General features: G+C 39.4%; 1 protein-coding gene across 1 annotated transcript; it reads left to right on the top strand.

Annotated features, from left to right (window-relative positions):
* Positions 1 to 898: 898 nt before the first annotated feature.
* Positions 899 to 13307, top strand: pmp22b (peripheral myelin protein 22b). Its single transcript, XM_066704381.1, has 5 exons — positions 899 to 1041; positions 2207 to 2297; positions 2874 to 2967; positions 7842 to 7982; positions 9592 to 13307. The coding sequence occupies exons 2-5, from the start codon at positions 2220 to 2222 to the stop codon at positions 9750 to 9752; spliced, it is 474 nt and encodes a 157-aa protein (XP_066560478.1). The 5' UTR covers positions 899 to 1041; positions 2207 to 2219; the 3' UTR covers positions 9753 to 13307.
* The last annotated feature ends 379 nt before the right edge of the window (positions 13308 to 13686 follow it).

Below are 13686 nucleotides of genomic sequence, written 5' to 3'. Positions count from 1 at the left end.
CCCTGGACAACCGAGGGACAGAGAAAACAGGGGCGTTAGAAATCAGGCAGCTGTCACACGCCTAGTGGCCACAACATCAGCACCAGTGTTTAGTCACTTGAGTCTTGGGTTTACTGTCAAATGATCAAATGCGACACTTGATTTTCAGGATATGACAAATCAATGTATATTAATACAGAACAGATCAGAGAACGGATTTGCATTATTGTATAGATGGCGCTGAACACATAGGTTACCAGTAGCAAGATAGAAAATGTCTATTTTTTAAACCAGCTGGAAGGTGTTCTGTAGAAAAGATTTTATCGAATTTAATTAAGCAAAATCGCATGGGAAAAAAACACACACACGATTAGGATGATATGATATAATTACGCTTAGGTATATGTGGACTTGATTATTAAATATATAGCCTACTTATTCCATAACATACAAATTAGTCATGCAATCTAAATTACAAGACACCCACTGCACCAGGTATGAGAAGGTTAACAATAAATATGTATCACTGCTTGCATCACTGCTTTTCTTGTTTTGAAGCATCGTTTCACTTATCATACATACCGCCTGAGCATACAGAAATACCATTATTTACAGTATCCCGTTATTCCTCTGCTGTATTATTACCCACAAGCCACAGATTTTGATAAATGGTGGAATCGGAAATATTATCTTATCTGGAGAAAAGTTCACCCACTGTCTATTGGTATCCATGCGAACCAAACAAATAGAAAACATGCAGAAATGTGTGGAGAGACGCGGTCTGTGAGTAACTGTGTCCAAGCGGTTTCCGTGCGTAATTACGCGTCTTGGATGCGTTGGGGATGGAGCTGTCCGGCCCGGACGCGCCCTGACGTAGAGACGCACCGAGGGCGTTGTTCTCCCAGCAGGAGAAACTTTATAACTGCGGCGGTACCTCTGGCACCAAAATACTCGGGAGAAGTTTGTGCTGTAGAGCTGCTGTGGGACTTTTCTGGAGGGTTTCTGTTCTTCTGCTTATCTGTTTAATCGGAGAGGATATTTTCTCAGTGCATTCTGCTCCAAGTAAGTTGGATATTCTAATTATGCTCCAAGTATTATATTATAACGCCATGCTATTATTTGATTTATTTTTCTCATTATGGAACATGCGGAAACCTTCACTCGGGGGATCAAATAGCCACCAGGGTTGGGTCCTCTCAGGATTATGCAGCAGATCTTGTGTATTTGATTTGATTCGTTTTTTTACTGATCTATGGCGAAAAAGCCTGCGTATTGAAAAGACTCATAGATTTATGTATTTAAGATATGATTTCGGTGCTACCAATTTATTCTGGTATTTATATATCCAATATGATAGTATTTACAATAATCACTGCAGTATATACAGTATATCGCAAGTATTTGAGAAACGCTTGACACATTTTATATTTTCGCCTATAGCTTACACTTAGGAACCACTAAACTTTGCTTAAACATGTATTTAATTGATTCGCGTATTGAATTCATTTAACCTTTTAATGTTTAAACTAGCGTCTCTGATGGGACAGGCTATGATTTATTTTCTGTAGAGATTTTTCCCATACCAAACGCACTGGACTGGGGCATGTTTATTGCTGAATTGGCTGAATGGGGGCTTTGTAATTGAGTAACGGTCTGCTCTGCTGAAAACAGAGCTGCTATGGATCCAGAAAGTGACACACTAAAAACATTCAACCACAATCAGACTCGGAGAAAGCTAGACAGCGATATTAAATATAGTTTTAAATACACCAGTTCTCCACGCATTTGCAGGCAGTATTGCTTTTCTAACGACTAACTAACATACTGAACACTTTGGAAGTAATTGTAACGTGAAATAAAGCGCTTTGAATTATTAAGCTTGGATGATTAAATCTGGTTATATAGAGTACATTTTAATACACCTTTCACATTTATATATAGGAAAATTAATCCATGCGTTCCCAATTACTACAGAAAGTTTATTGTGGAGTCCGACCCCCCCACCCCCCTCACCCCTCTAAACCTAAATAAACCTAAAACCGTCATTGATGTTGGCAGGGCTAGCGAACTGCACCCCCTGGCGTCGGAATGCGGTAACTGCAGCAGTTTAACGACACACCCTTTCTACCGCCACACTTGTAGCACTATTCCGCAACTACACAGACGCACCTTTATAAAACGGCTTGTTGGGCTCTCAGCTTACTTTCTGCTTCTTTATTTTGTGTAGATCTATCTGAAAAATGCTGCTTCTTCTGCTGGGAATCATCCTGTTGCATATTGCTGCGTTGGTGCTGTTGTTCGTATCAACTATCGTTAGCGTGAGTATTATTATTATTATTATTATTATTATTATTATTATTATTATTATTATTATTGATTTATTATTATTGTTGTTGTTGTTATTGTTGGTGGTGGTTTTGTAATTAAGATAGAATCAAACCAATCCATTGTTTAATACTGAAAACTACATTACTTTCAAGTTATGTTGGGTAGTTTTTATTACTATGTATGTATTTTTAATATATAGTTAAAACGCTTAAGTTACAATCTATCTGTAGTATCACGTGTTGCTGTTAAGGACATTTATACATAAAACATTTTCTTTACAAGCAGTGCTCCTATTCTTTTTCATTGAAAAAGATGCAGGGCTATACCACTCTACAATGCACCATCTAGGTCATGTTGGGCTATGTTTTAGAAATATTTCACTGCATTCAAATAATTACGAACTCCTCTCAGAATATGAGTGTGAATTCTGAGAATACTAGCCACAGATACTCCACAGTATTGTATTATTCAGAGGAATTAGACCCATTGTCTTTTGCATTTTGTTCTTATCCTTTTAACTGGGTTGTGACTCAGAGAGTAAATCTGTCCTTTGTGTCGTCCTGCAGGCCTGGGTAGTCCATGGAAGCACCACCTCAGATCTCTGGATAAACTGCACTTCAGCCAATGGAGCCAGTCACTGTGATTCGGCTCACACAGGAGGTAAATCCAGTTATTTTCCTGGAATAATAATAAAAAAAAGTGTGCTGACTAGTTTTAAAAAAACCCAACACATTTTCTATTATCCACTATTTGCTATGTTTTTGTTGGGCAGACGTGTTATGTACCCTCATGTTATGACCTATTTGGATTGGATGAACTTCTGACGATTGCATTTGTACTAGATCTGTAGGTATATTTGCTTGCTTAATACTAATACTCTTGCTGAATTTGCCGAGTGGAAGTGAAGAAGGTATTCACAGCTTAGTTTCCAGCGCTGAACTGGGTTCCCTGCATAGTGGGCCAGCGAGGGGTCTCTGTCTGTAACCCCCTGGTGAGCAGCATTACGCCCTGTCCTGTCCCATTCTGTCTCCACTGTGCAAGAGTGGGTGTGTCTGCTCAGAAACGTGACTCTTCGCTGCCATCTAGGGGTGTGTGCTGGAAAATGGCGTACACTTGGTGATGAGGACTCCACCTCATATAAATAGTCCTGGTGGTATTTCCATATTCAGCTCCCCGTGTTGCAACCTGTGATGGGAGTGTGTGGGCTATTTAAAGCATGTTTTGGCCAGCCTGGGTGAGCTGTCTATTCTAAAGAGAGAGGAAGACCTCGTATCACTTCAGAGAACATGCTGTGCCTCTATCTCGGGCACACCCAGGTATCAGATTGTAGAGACCTTCTAGTTATTAATAAAATGAGAGCAGCAGCAGCGGGGAATTGGACACAAACGCCTGCCAGCGTGCGTCAAAGGATGAGCATTTAGCCATACGTCTCTCCTTTAACTAGTGTTTCAGATTAATTAGGGAATAATTGCTTTTCCCCAGCAACGGCTCAGAGTCTGCTATGTTTCACAGCTACCCACGCCAACCACAGTGAACTGTTTCTCAGGCTGGGTGTTTGAGTCTCTGACATCATGGCCAACATCCTGTAGTTATTTGCTAGCTATGCATTGCTAAATTCACACCCTGCGTCTGTTATCACCAATAATGTGAATGAGTGAGGGAGATAACATTCTCAATGTCAGCTGTAATTGCCATGTATCAATCTGTGTACAGGCCTTTCAGAAATCTGCCACCCTTCGATTTTGATATCAAACTGTCAATAAGACCGCATTGACGATATTCACACTTGTCATGACTGACTGAATGGTTCAGCTGGAGACCGCAATGGACCGCTGACCTCTGGGAATCTGTAATGCTTCCGTTTTGCAGAAAGGTGGCTTCTGCGGTTGCACTGATTTCTGTCAGTACAGCCCAGTGTGTGCTGGAAACACTTTGGAAAATAGTTCAGACCAGCAATTTATAGCCCCTAATCCGTGATGAAGTAAATAACTCAGAGCAGTGATTAGCGTCTATGACTAAGTAGTTCTCTTCTCTTTCTGAAAGCGCTAATGTGTATTTTTAAGCTTGCCTATCATCAACAACAGTTTGGATTTATGTGTCAAAGAAAAGAACAAGCGGTGAACTACACACAATGCATGACTGGGCTCTTACAAGTGGTAGAGGTTTTCTATGAGCAAAAACAAAAAGAGGAACATGCTCCGTATTCGGGCCCTCCCAGAGAAGAGTAATCCTACCACAGGATGTGCTATTGTCTGATCATGAGTAGCTGTCAGGAGAAGTTCGAAAATAGAGAAGGGAAGGAGGCCGTGGCTGAATAGGATGCAATAAATAGTGCCATTGTTATTGTGTGACAGCCACGTCGGACTGGATGAAGGTAGTGCTGGCCACCGTTTCAGATATGGGAAGTGTGGGGAAGCGCTGACATGCAATCTGAGTCAGCCAGGCTACCACAACGACTGCCTGCAAAACTGTGTGATGTCACACACATCCATAGAAATGGGATTCCCCGTGTGAGGAACTTCTGTACTTGCTCAGGCAAGAAGAAAGTGACTAATATTTCATTTTATATTAGGGATCTTTACCCATATTTCATAACTAACTCTTACATAACTAAACTGTTTTTTTTTATTTGTTTATCTTGGTCTCTTTGCATCCCTGTCTTTGCTCGAATCATATTTACGTTTTATTCTCGTCAGGAAAGTACCATGACATTCACATGAAGAAAGAGGCAGTGAAAATTCAAACTGAATCACATCTATAACTATATACGGGGTCAGACGGTTAGGTGATTGATTTAGAATAGATCACTGAGATGGTCTCGCACAGATCTCCCCTACGGCTGCTGTTGTGCAGCTACAAGGCTGCCGACTGGGATCGGGTCTCCTGCGGTTCTGGAGATTGAGTTAGGATCGAGCAGCCGATTCAGGATGCTCCTAAAAAGCTGAGGTTGATGCCTGCAGACGGAGCACCTTGATATCAAAAGAGAAATCGGATTACCCTTTCTTTACAAATTGAATTAGATAAAGTACTTCTTTTAGTTGTTGTTTCACAAAGTAGAAAGAGGAAGAGAATCGATCTTCAGTGAACTTAAAATGCTACCCGAGTGAGTGCTTTAGAGGTAACAAGATTATAAAGCAAGCCTTGTACCAGAGTCTTTTTTAGGGTATTGTTTAAAATGCCCCCCTTGGATCAGTCAAATAGAATGTGTCCATCCTCACCACAGAGGCTGAATTCAGAGAACGCTAAAACTGCAAACGCATGTTTACACTGCGTGGCCCTAAATGTCTCTGTGATCCTGCTCAGCCTTATTGGCATACAATGGGGAAAAAAATAAAATCTGTGTGTGGTGCAGACAGCGGGTGTCTGGTCTTCTAAAACTACTTTGGATGCTGCCCAACAATCAGCAGGTGTTTAAAGGCGAGGCTTTTAAGAAGAAATGATGTATATGATGAAAGAGCAGAAATAACCGAGGAAGTAAGAGTGAAGGTATTTTATAACAAGTGAAAGTAATGACAGTTAGTCATTCAGTGCTTTACCACTCCCTTGACAGAACTGTATTGGTGGGCATTTCCTGAGCTATTTTGTTTAGCTTGGGTACAGCTAAGTTTTAATGCCTATTGCAGTGTTGCATCAGCATTGCACATTTCTTTGTATTACTTAGACAGTAAAACAGTATTTGCATCAATATTATGTCTATTGAACCTCTCAAACTACTGCCTCTCAATGATCATGTGGATTTAGTCTTGTGAATCTGTACAGAGCTGCAGCAGGGCTACGGCACGAAGTCTGAGCTAAAATAGTATTGCAGACACAGCTAAACATGAGAAGAGAGATTGGCCGAAATTGCCCAGTGAGATTATGAGTTCTCTGAGGAAACCCGAGCATCACAAAGGTGGCACGGATGGCATGACCCCCTTGCAAGAAATAGATGCACTGCATAGATTGTGAGGCCACTTTTCGATAACATCTGCAAACTTCAGCTATTAACAGAGGTGCACCCCCTAGGGACAAGTCTGTAGCTGCTGTGTCACTTCAAACTGCATCACCCCTTTTTTAAATATAATTTTAAAAGGGTGATTTGCATTCTCAAAGGTTGCCTTTGCATCCACATCCAGAAACAAATAAGACTTCCAAATGAGTCTGATGCTGGATGCTGGGAGAGACAGTCTTCACCTTGCAGGCGTGCATTTGCATTATGTGGTTGTAAAGACAAAATAACTTACTAACAGAGCAGCACATGGCGGAGAGATCAAAGGAGAGCTCTGGACTGCAAACACACCTGTCTGCTTCTCAGTGCTGAAAACAGGATTATGTAAAAAAAATAAAAACTGCACCATGTCAGGTGTGCTTTCGGGTCTATAACTGGAGTGCATAAGGCAACTAGTTTTCCTGTTACTATATATAACAGGAATTCTCAGCTGTGCCCTTTTGAAGCATGTATATTTTAACTGCAGTAATAAACACATTCCCTATTGTAAAACCCTGAAGGATGGCTATATTGTACGATAATAAACATGGAAAATGTTTCGGGTTATGGAACAATTAAACAAGGAAAGCAGATTTGAGATTCTGTGTTGAAAGGTACCTCACAACAGGCAATTCTTTATCAATCAACTGTTGTCAGGAATGTAGTTTTCACTGGATTAACCACTAGATGTGAGCAGTGATAGATCTGTGTTTCCTGTGTTGTAGTCATATTATTAGTTTCAACTTAAACAACAGTGACCCAGATAAATATGTTCAAATATGTCCATTAAAGAAATTAGTTAATATAAAAGGAGATTAACTGTTTAATATGAATCCATTGCTGTGAATTCTAGGCTTGTCATTTTTTAAAATAAATAATGAAATACTAATCAGAGGTTTAGTACTGGTCCTTTCCCTCTTTACTGTACAACTATTTAGTCAGCATAGTCATTTGAGAACGAATTCATCTCAGAGCTAAAAAGCAGACTCAGCTGGAAGATCGATATTTTTGATTCCTCTTCCCTGGTGTCGTATGAACGTGAGTGCTTTTCCTTTTAGATACAGAACACCCATTATCGTGGAAAAAACATCATTGTTTCCAGTCATAGAATGAACTTTTCCTCCTCTGTGATATTGATGTTCCTTCCATTAAGAGAAAGCAAAGACCAGATTAGTATTTACAGGAATACAGGCACATAAAACATCTCCGAATGCCAATATGAGGATTGACAGGAGCCGGGCAGGCTTGGTTGGTTCTAGAGAGGAACACGCTGTAAATGCATCCTTATCAAAAAAACAATAAAAAAATGAAGCCCCCTGATTAGTAACTCAAAGGTTATGATGACCGTTAAATGACAAGATCAGTGCAGACTCTTTCTTAAAGTCATGCAGTTCCTGAGAATGATGAACGCACAAGAACAACGTCTATTGGTCCATGAATACCGAACGTATAGATCTGTACTAGAGTCTGGTTTCTTCTCAAGGCCCCTCGTCCCGACTCAAAGCTCCCCCGAGTCTCTCTCCAACCGTAGCTCTGTCATCATGGCGTTCCCCCCCTTGTCTTTCAGAGTGGATCCAGGCGGTGCAGGCCCTGATGATCCTCTCCATCATCTTCAGCGTCCTGTCCTTGTTCCTGTTCTTCTGCCAGCTCTTCACCCTCCAAAAAGGCGGACGGTTCTTCCTCACCGGAATCTTCCAGATCTTCGCAAGTGAGTCCAACTGTTGATCCATTACATTGTTGTTTGATTTGAGTGATCTCTGAAAATCTCTCCGTGGCATCATCACACGAGAAGAATGGAGCGGGAAGGATGAAGTATGATCTCTGAATACCTGTAGCTCATCAGAAAGGGAAACAAATGTCAACTGAATTTAAGAGTCAGGAAGTGAAATTGAGTTGTTAATAATATGATTGGTGCCCCGTGCTGTGGTGTTTTTAACAGAGAACAGAAAATAACACAAGAATCACTTCCTGACTATGCTGGCTTTAACACATCAATGTACTTGATGCTCCAGCAGTAAAATTACTCTTTCAAACAGCTTTTAGCTTTGTGGTGCGGCTTTTTAACTGTCATGATGCAAAATATGCAAAGAATCACACAGGCTGCATGGATAGGGGACCCAAGGCCGTATTGTTTTATAGTTAAACAGGTTCAACACCTGCTGTAGTCATGGATGGCAGGTTCAAATTTAAAGGAAAAAGAAACATTGTGATCTCTTTACTAATTGATTAGTCTTCATCAGTAAAATAACACAGTTTTTCTTGCTCCATAAAGCACAATTGTCTGTTAGGAGGGCTGCATATCAACTCAGAGTTTCCTGCCAGTGAATTGAAAAAAATAAATAAACACAGCCTTTTTTCCACAAATATCTCTAGGAAGCGAATTGAATCAAGGCCAAAAATAGCCAGAAAACTGATTCTTCCCACTAAACAGAGGAAGCTTTGAGTCCTGTGTTTGCTGCACTCGTGTGGGCAATAAGGAGTGAGCAAAGTGTGAGTAGGTGCCCGAGGAGCAGTCATTACTGTCAATTGTGCTTTGCCTCCCACAAGCTTCAAAGTCAAGCATTCGCAGCGCCTCTGTCTTTTTACGGTCGCTGTTATCAGCGGTGCCTGGAGGGGAAACACATGAATAGTCAATTTCGGGATGCTAGAAAAACCTGTTCCCACTCAAGCCGGGCTGGCACAGGGGAACAGAGCAAGCGACAGAAGTGAAAATGTCAGTGCCACCGGCCCGTGGGTGGTCTCTGACACTCGCCAAGAAGCTGCAATAACATCTGTCCTCATATGGCCACTCTATAGATCCAGGGAAGGGAAGATTGAGGCAGTTTGTCTGGTGATTATCTGATGAGTAAAGCTTGAGGAAGTTAATGAATTGGATCACTACACACTCTTTAGAGTTAACTGTATCAGTATTCTTTAAGAAGTGTGTGTGTGTGTGTGTGTATATATATATATATATATATATATATATATATATATATATATATATATATATATATATATATATATATATATATATATATATATATTATATATTCATATGTGCGTGTGTGTGTGTGTTAGGATAACCTATAGTAGTGGGACATCAGTTACTATAAAAGTCAGCTGTTCACAATGTATTTAACATGACATTGTCCCACCTTTGTTCTTGTTAACTACTGCCTAGATGCCTTCTGGTCTATTTTATTACCATTACAGGTTTTTCTTTTCATAAGATAAGTGTGACACCATGGTCTCCAAGACTAGGAGGAGTGACGTTGCTCTGTGTTCTGGACTTACGTGGGATTTTGTATTGAATTTGTTTCTCTTGTTTCTTCCAGGTCTCTTTGTGATGAGTGGGGCGATCATTTACACCGTGCAAAGCTCGCTATGGGTGGCGGCAGAAGCGAGCTACGGCTTTGCCTACTACCTGGCATGGGTGTCATTCCCCCTGGCACTAATCAGTGGATTAATCTATGTTATTTTGAGAAAACGTGAATAAGTCCTCCTCCGAAAGCACCGCGACATCAGTACCACAGCGTCCGTAGACAAATTGAAACTGATACAAGAGGAAAAAAATAATAATAAAACAAATACTGTTATAATTTGAAGATGTATATAGTATCTATGGTTTAAAACCTATTTATAACACTTTTTACATACATGTACATAGAATTGTGTTGCTTTGTTGACAATGATTCTCTTTTGAGCTTTGTTAAGCTAATGAAGTGCCTATGGAAACTTGTGTAATGGTGAATTAACCACCTGTTTGCATTTTGGTTGTTGTTTTTTTCTGTTTCAACCAAACAGACAAAAAAACCAACCAAAAAATAAATAAACAAAAACATAAATTAAATCAGATTTATTATCAGTATTTTAACCAAAGTGCATGTATACATTAGACGTCTATAGTGAATTTGTTTTAACTGTGCTCGTTCAGAAAAAGGAGAGACAATACTGCTAGAATAAACAATTTTAAAAATAGCTCGTTGACATAATTTGTTTGTTTTTTTCTGTATGTGATGATAAACCAAAAAACAAAATGTTTTTTTTTTTGTTGTCCAAAAAATGGTGCTATTTATTTACCATTCCTTTTATTGATATACATTTAGCCCTATCTCAAGAATCAATTAACATGATTTAAAGTGAAATACCTAAAATATAATTTACTTCAATGTCATGTACTTGTTCCTAACTGCTTCTGTACATAGAGGATTTTACTAAAGCTTTTTTCCCTTTTTTTAATAAAAGCATTTAAAGAAAAACAATGTAATGGCTTGACGTGTTAGTGAAGTGAAGAGTTTGGGGGGGTGGGGCGATATAACCACTCCCTATTCCTTTATTGACATTAAAATATAACGGTATCAGGTCTTCAATGCAAATTATAATTTCCTCTGTGTCAACAGCAGTGTGATCTAGTAGAATGTGAGTTTAATTAGGAGAAGAGACTTCATTAGTAGTTGTTTTTTAAATGTGTGTTATAATGTGCTTGACTGAAGTTCTACATCCACTTTCGTTTGGTTGGGATGGTTTTGTGTCGGGGGATTCAGCAGAGGATTGACTTGCTTTTTTTTCATGAGAGCATGTATTTCTGTGTTTAAGTTGTCCATAAAATCACTGAGATACCAGCCTGCTGCCAGGTTGTGTACCTCCGACTGGGGCATTATAATGGTTTGATGCTTTTTGGCAGTGTGTTTTTTTTACTGTGTAGAAGGAATTGCATGAGAGGGTAAGATCCACACCAGGGTGATCCGTCTCAAAGAGGCTGGACAATAGCTGTGCCAAGCATAGGTGGGAGTGCTTGAGAGAAATAGACACTGCTTTTTATTGGTCCTGGTGGATAAGTGTTTTCTTATACCTAAAGCAGGTGAAGGGAATCTCTAGCAAACTAAAGGATGTTGTTCCTGCAGTTGTTAGCAGCTGGTACCTTCGTTCCCCCGCCCCACCTCTGACAGACCGTGCCTGTGAGCATCTTTATTCTGCCTTGTCCAAGCAGTGGGAAGGAGGGGGTTGTTGAACTGCTAAACCTACACTATGAAGGACCTGTTCATGAGTCTAATAGTACTGTAATCTCAGTGAGTGAGCCACCCATTGGAAAGGCATGTAACTATAGAGGTGCACATGTTTTTTTAGAGCAGAGGGAAACCAAATTATTCATTAAAACAATGAGCTCTGAGCTTCAATGGTCCAAGAGACTGTATCCTTGTGTAGGTTTCAATACATGTCAGGTCAGTTCTTAGCCTTCCTGGTTTATACAGATGGAATTACAAATTTTTCAATCAAAAACAGAACATACCTCCTATTGACAGGGGACTTACAGGGAAGATACATGGCTGGACTCCTGTCATGAGTGTTCTGTGTGGGATTTAATATTACTTCATATAGTAAAGTACTGGATTTCCAAGCGTAGGTAAAACTAATAAAATGGTAGGCTGGCAATATATACACACAAAGATTTACAAATTGGAGTCAGTGTACAACCTGCTTTGTGACTTCTCCATAACACAGAGCTACTTCACAGATTTGAAATAACGATTCTGTGTGGCCAAATGTATCCTTTCTATATGATAATACCAAATACTAAATGTGGCTTTTGCTAAATCTTCTTTCTGATTTGATTGTCTCTGTATTTAGCCTGTTTGTTAAAAGACGTGTAATGTTACTTGACTGTACTACATATTGCGTGTATTGTGCAAATTAATTGCCATATGCTCTCTGGTACCATGTTGGAAGCAAAATGAAAAGCATTCAATTAAAAACAAGAGAAATGTATGTATGTATGTATGTATATGTAATCATATCAATGCTTGTAATTTAATTGAATTACTGGGGGAATGGGGATTCCAACACGGCCCTGCAGTTAGATATTTTGTTCATAGTTTTCTGATTGTTTCATTTTTTTGTTTTTTTCTAGGCAGCTACAATACTGTAGAAAATGTAAGTCACTTAAATTACCCAAACTTTTAAGTATTTCAGTTTGGTCGGCCGCCTTGTCACTTTCAAAATGCCAAAGATGCATTGGCCTCTTCATGCCAAAGCTGAGATTCACATTACATGCGCGGTGTCACATACCCCGTGATCTCACAGTCAGTGCATTTGTTGTATGCGGGTTGTATTTCTCTCGGCAAGTGCCAGTAATACACAACATCATGTGGGAATGGAGAGACTGACAGAGATTGTAGAACTGGTGGCCTTTCTCTCTACCATTCATAGAATTGTGTATTACAGGTATAACTGGCATGAGAATGAATACATAAGCATGTTGAACCTCTGACATATGAATCTACTTTGGAAATAAGTTGAAATCATGTTAGAAATATTGAATTAAACCCACCAATGACCCAATGCTCTTTTGTGGGAACAAACGATGACTTACAAAATATGTATATGCACAACAGAAAGGGCTGATCTTGATATGAATTTAAATGCCTTTCCCGTCAATTGGGATTCTTGTTTGAAAACAAAGAACAAACTGAAACTATGCTGTACATGCATATACCTACAGTGTGTTCAACAAATGAGTCTTCAGGTGGTTAATTGGGTCCACAAACTTATTGCTTATTCTGCCCTCATCGATAATTCTGTATACATTGTGCTTCTGTGATTGACTGAACCATTGTCATCCTATGTAAGAGAGCAGAATACACCCATTTCTGTTTAAAGACTGAATGCTTCCAGGGGGAAGAGGGAAATCAAATTAGAATTATTTTATTTTGCAATGTTACCAGAATAACTAAAGATGTGTGGAATACTTCTCTTTATCCAAACGAGTAAAAACATTAACTCATCCCCTTTTCTGTAACTTGACGTGTAATGTTTGTAACTGACCATTATGTTTTTTGTTGCATGCTAGCCTGTTACTGTCTGTGGCTGAGAAATGACAGGAGGTCAGTCTGAGTGGAACTAAGGTCTCTGATGAAGCCTGACACTCTATAAACCTGGCAAGATGGCGTGGATACAGCTGGAGTAACTAAAATAGAAATATACTTGACCTGTTTTGTGTTTTTACATTTAAAAGCAATTAAAATTCAATAAATAAAACATTGCTCACTACAAACGGCATCCTTGTTGTCCTTTATATTTAGTTTTGTCAACAGTCTCATTCACAGACAAACAGATGAAAGATATGCGTTTATGTATCGTTACCTCATACACAATTATTTCATACTTAATTCTTACTCTGTCCTGTTGTTCTGTACATCTGTATCAAAACATACTGAGAACTAGATCTATATTGTTTCAATTGAGCACTGTTTCAAAAATGATTGCAGTGTCAAGAGATGCCACCTTATTCCACTCCTGTGATGTTTAAGTTATGTCATTTTTACTTTAATTCCCCATTCTCTGTGCTAGGGCTCTACTCTCTACTTGCTTTCTCTTGGTGTCAGTCTCCCAATGAGTGTCACGCTTTTCAAGTCCAGTTCTTTAAAAATCAA

The sequence above is a fragment of the Amia ocellicauda genome, chromosome 5, assembly GCF_036373705.1.
Source record: "Amia ocellicauda isolate fAmiCal2 chromosome 5, fAmiCal2.hap1, whole genome shotgun sequence".
Lineage (NCBI taxonomy): Eukaryota > Metazoa > Chordata > Actinopteri > Amiiformes > Amiidae > Amia > Amia ocellicauda.
This window is presented reverse-complemented; position numbering and strand designations above follow the sequence as displayed.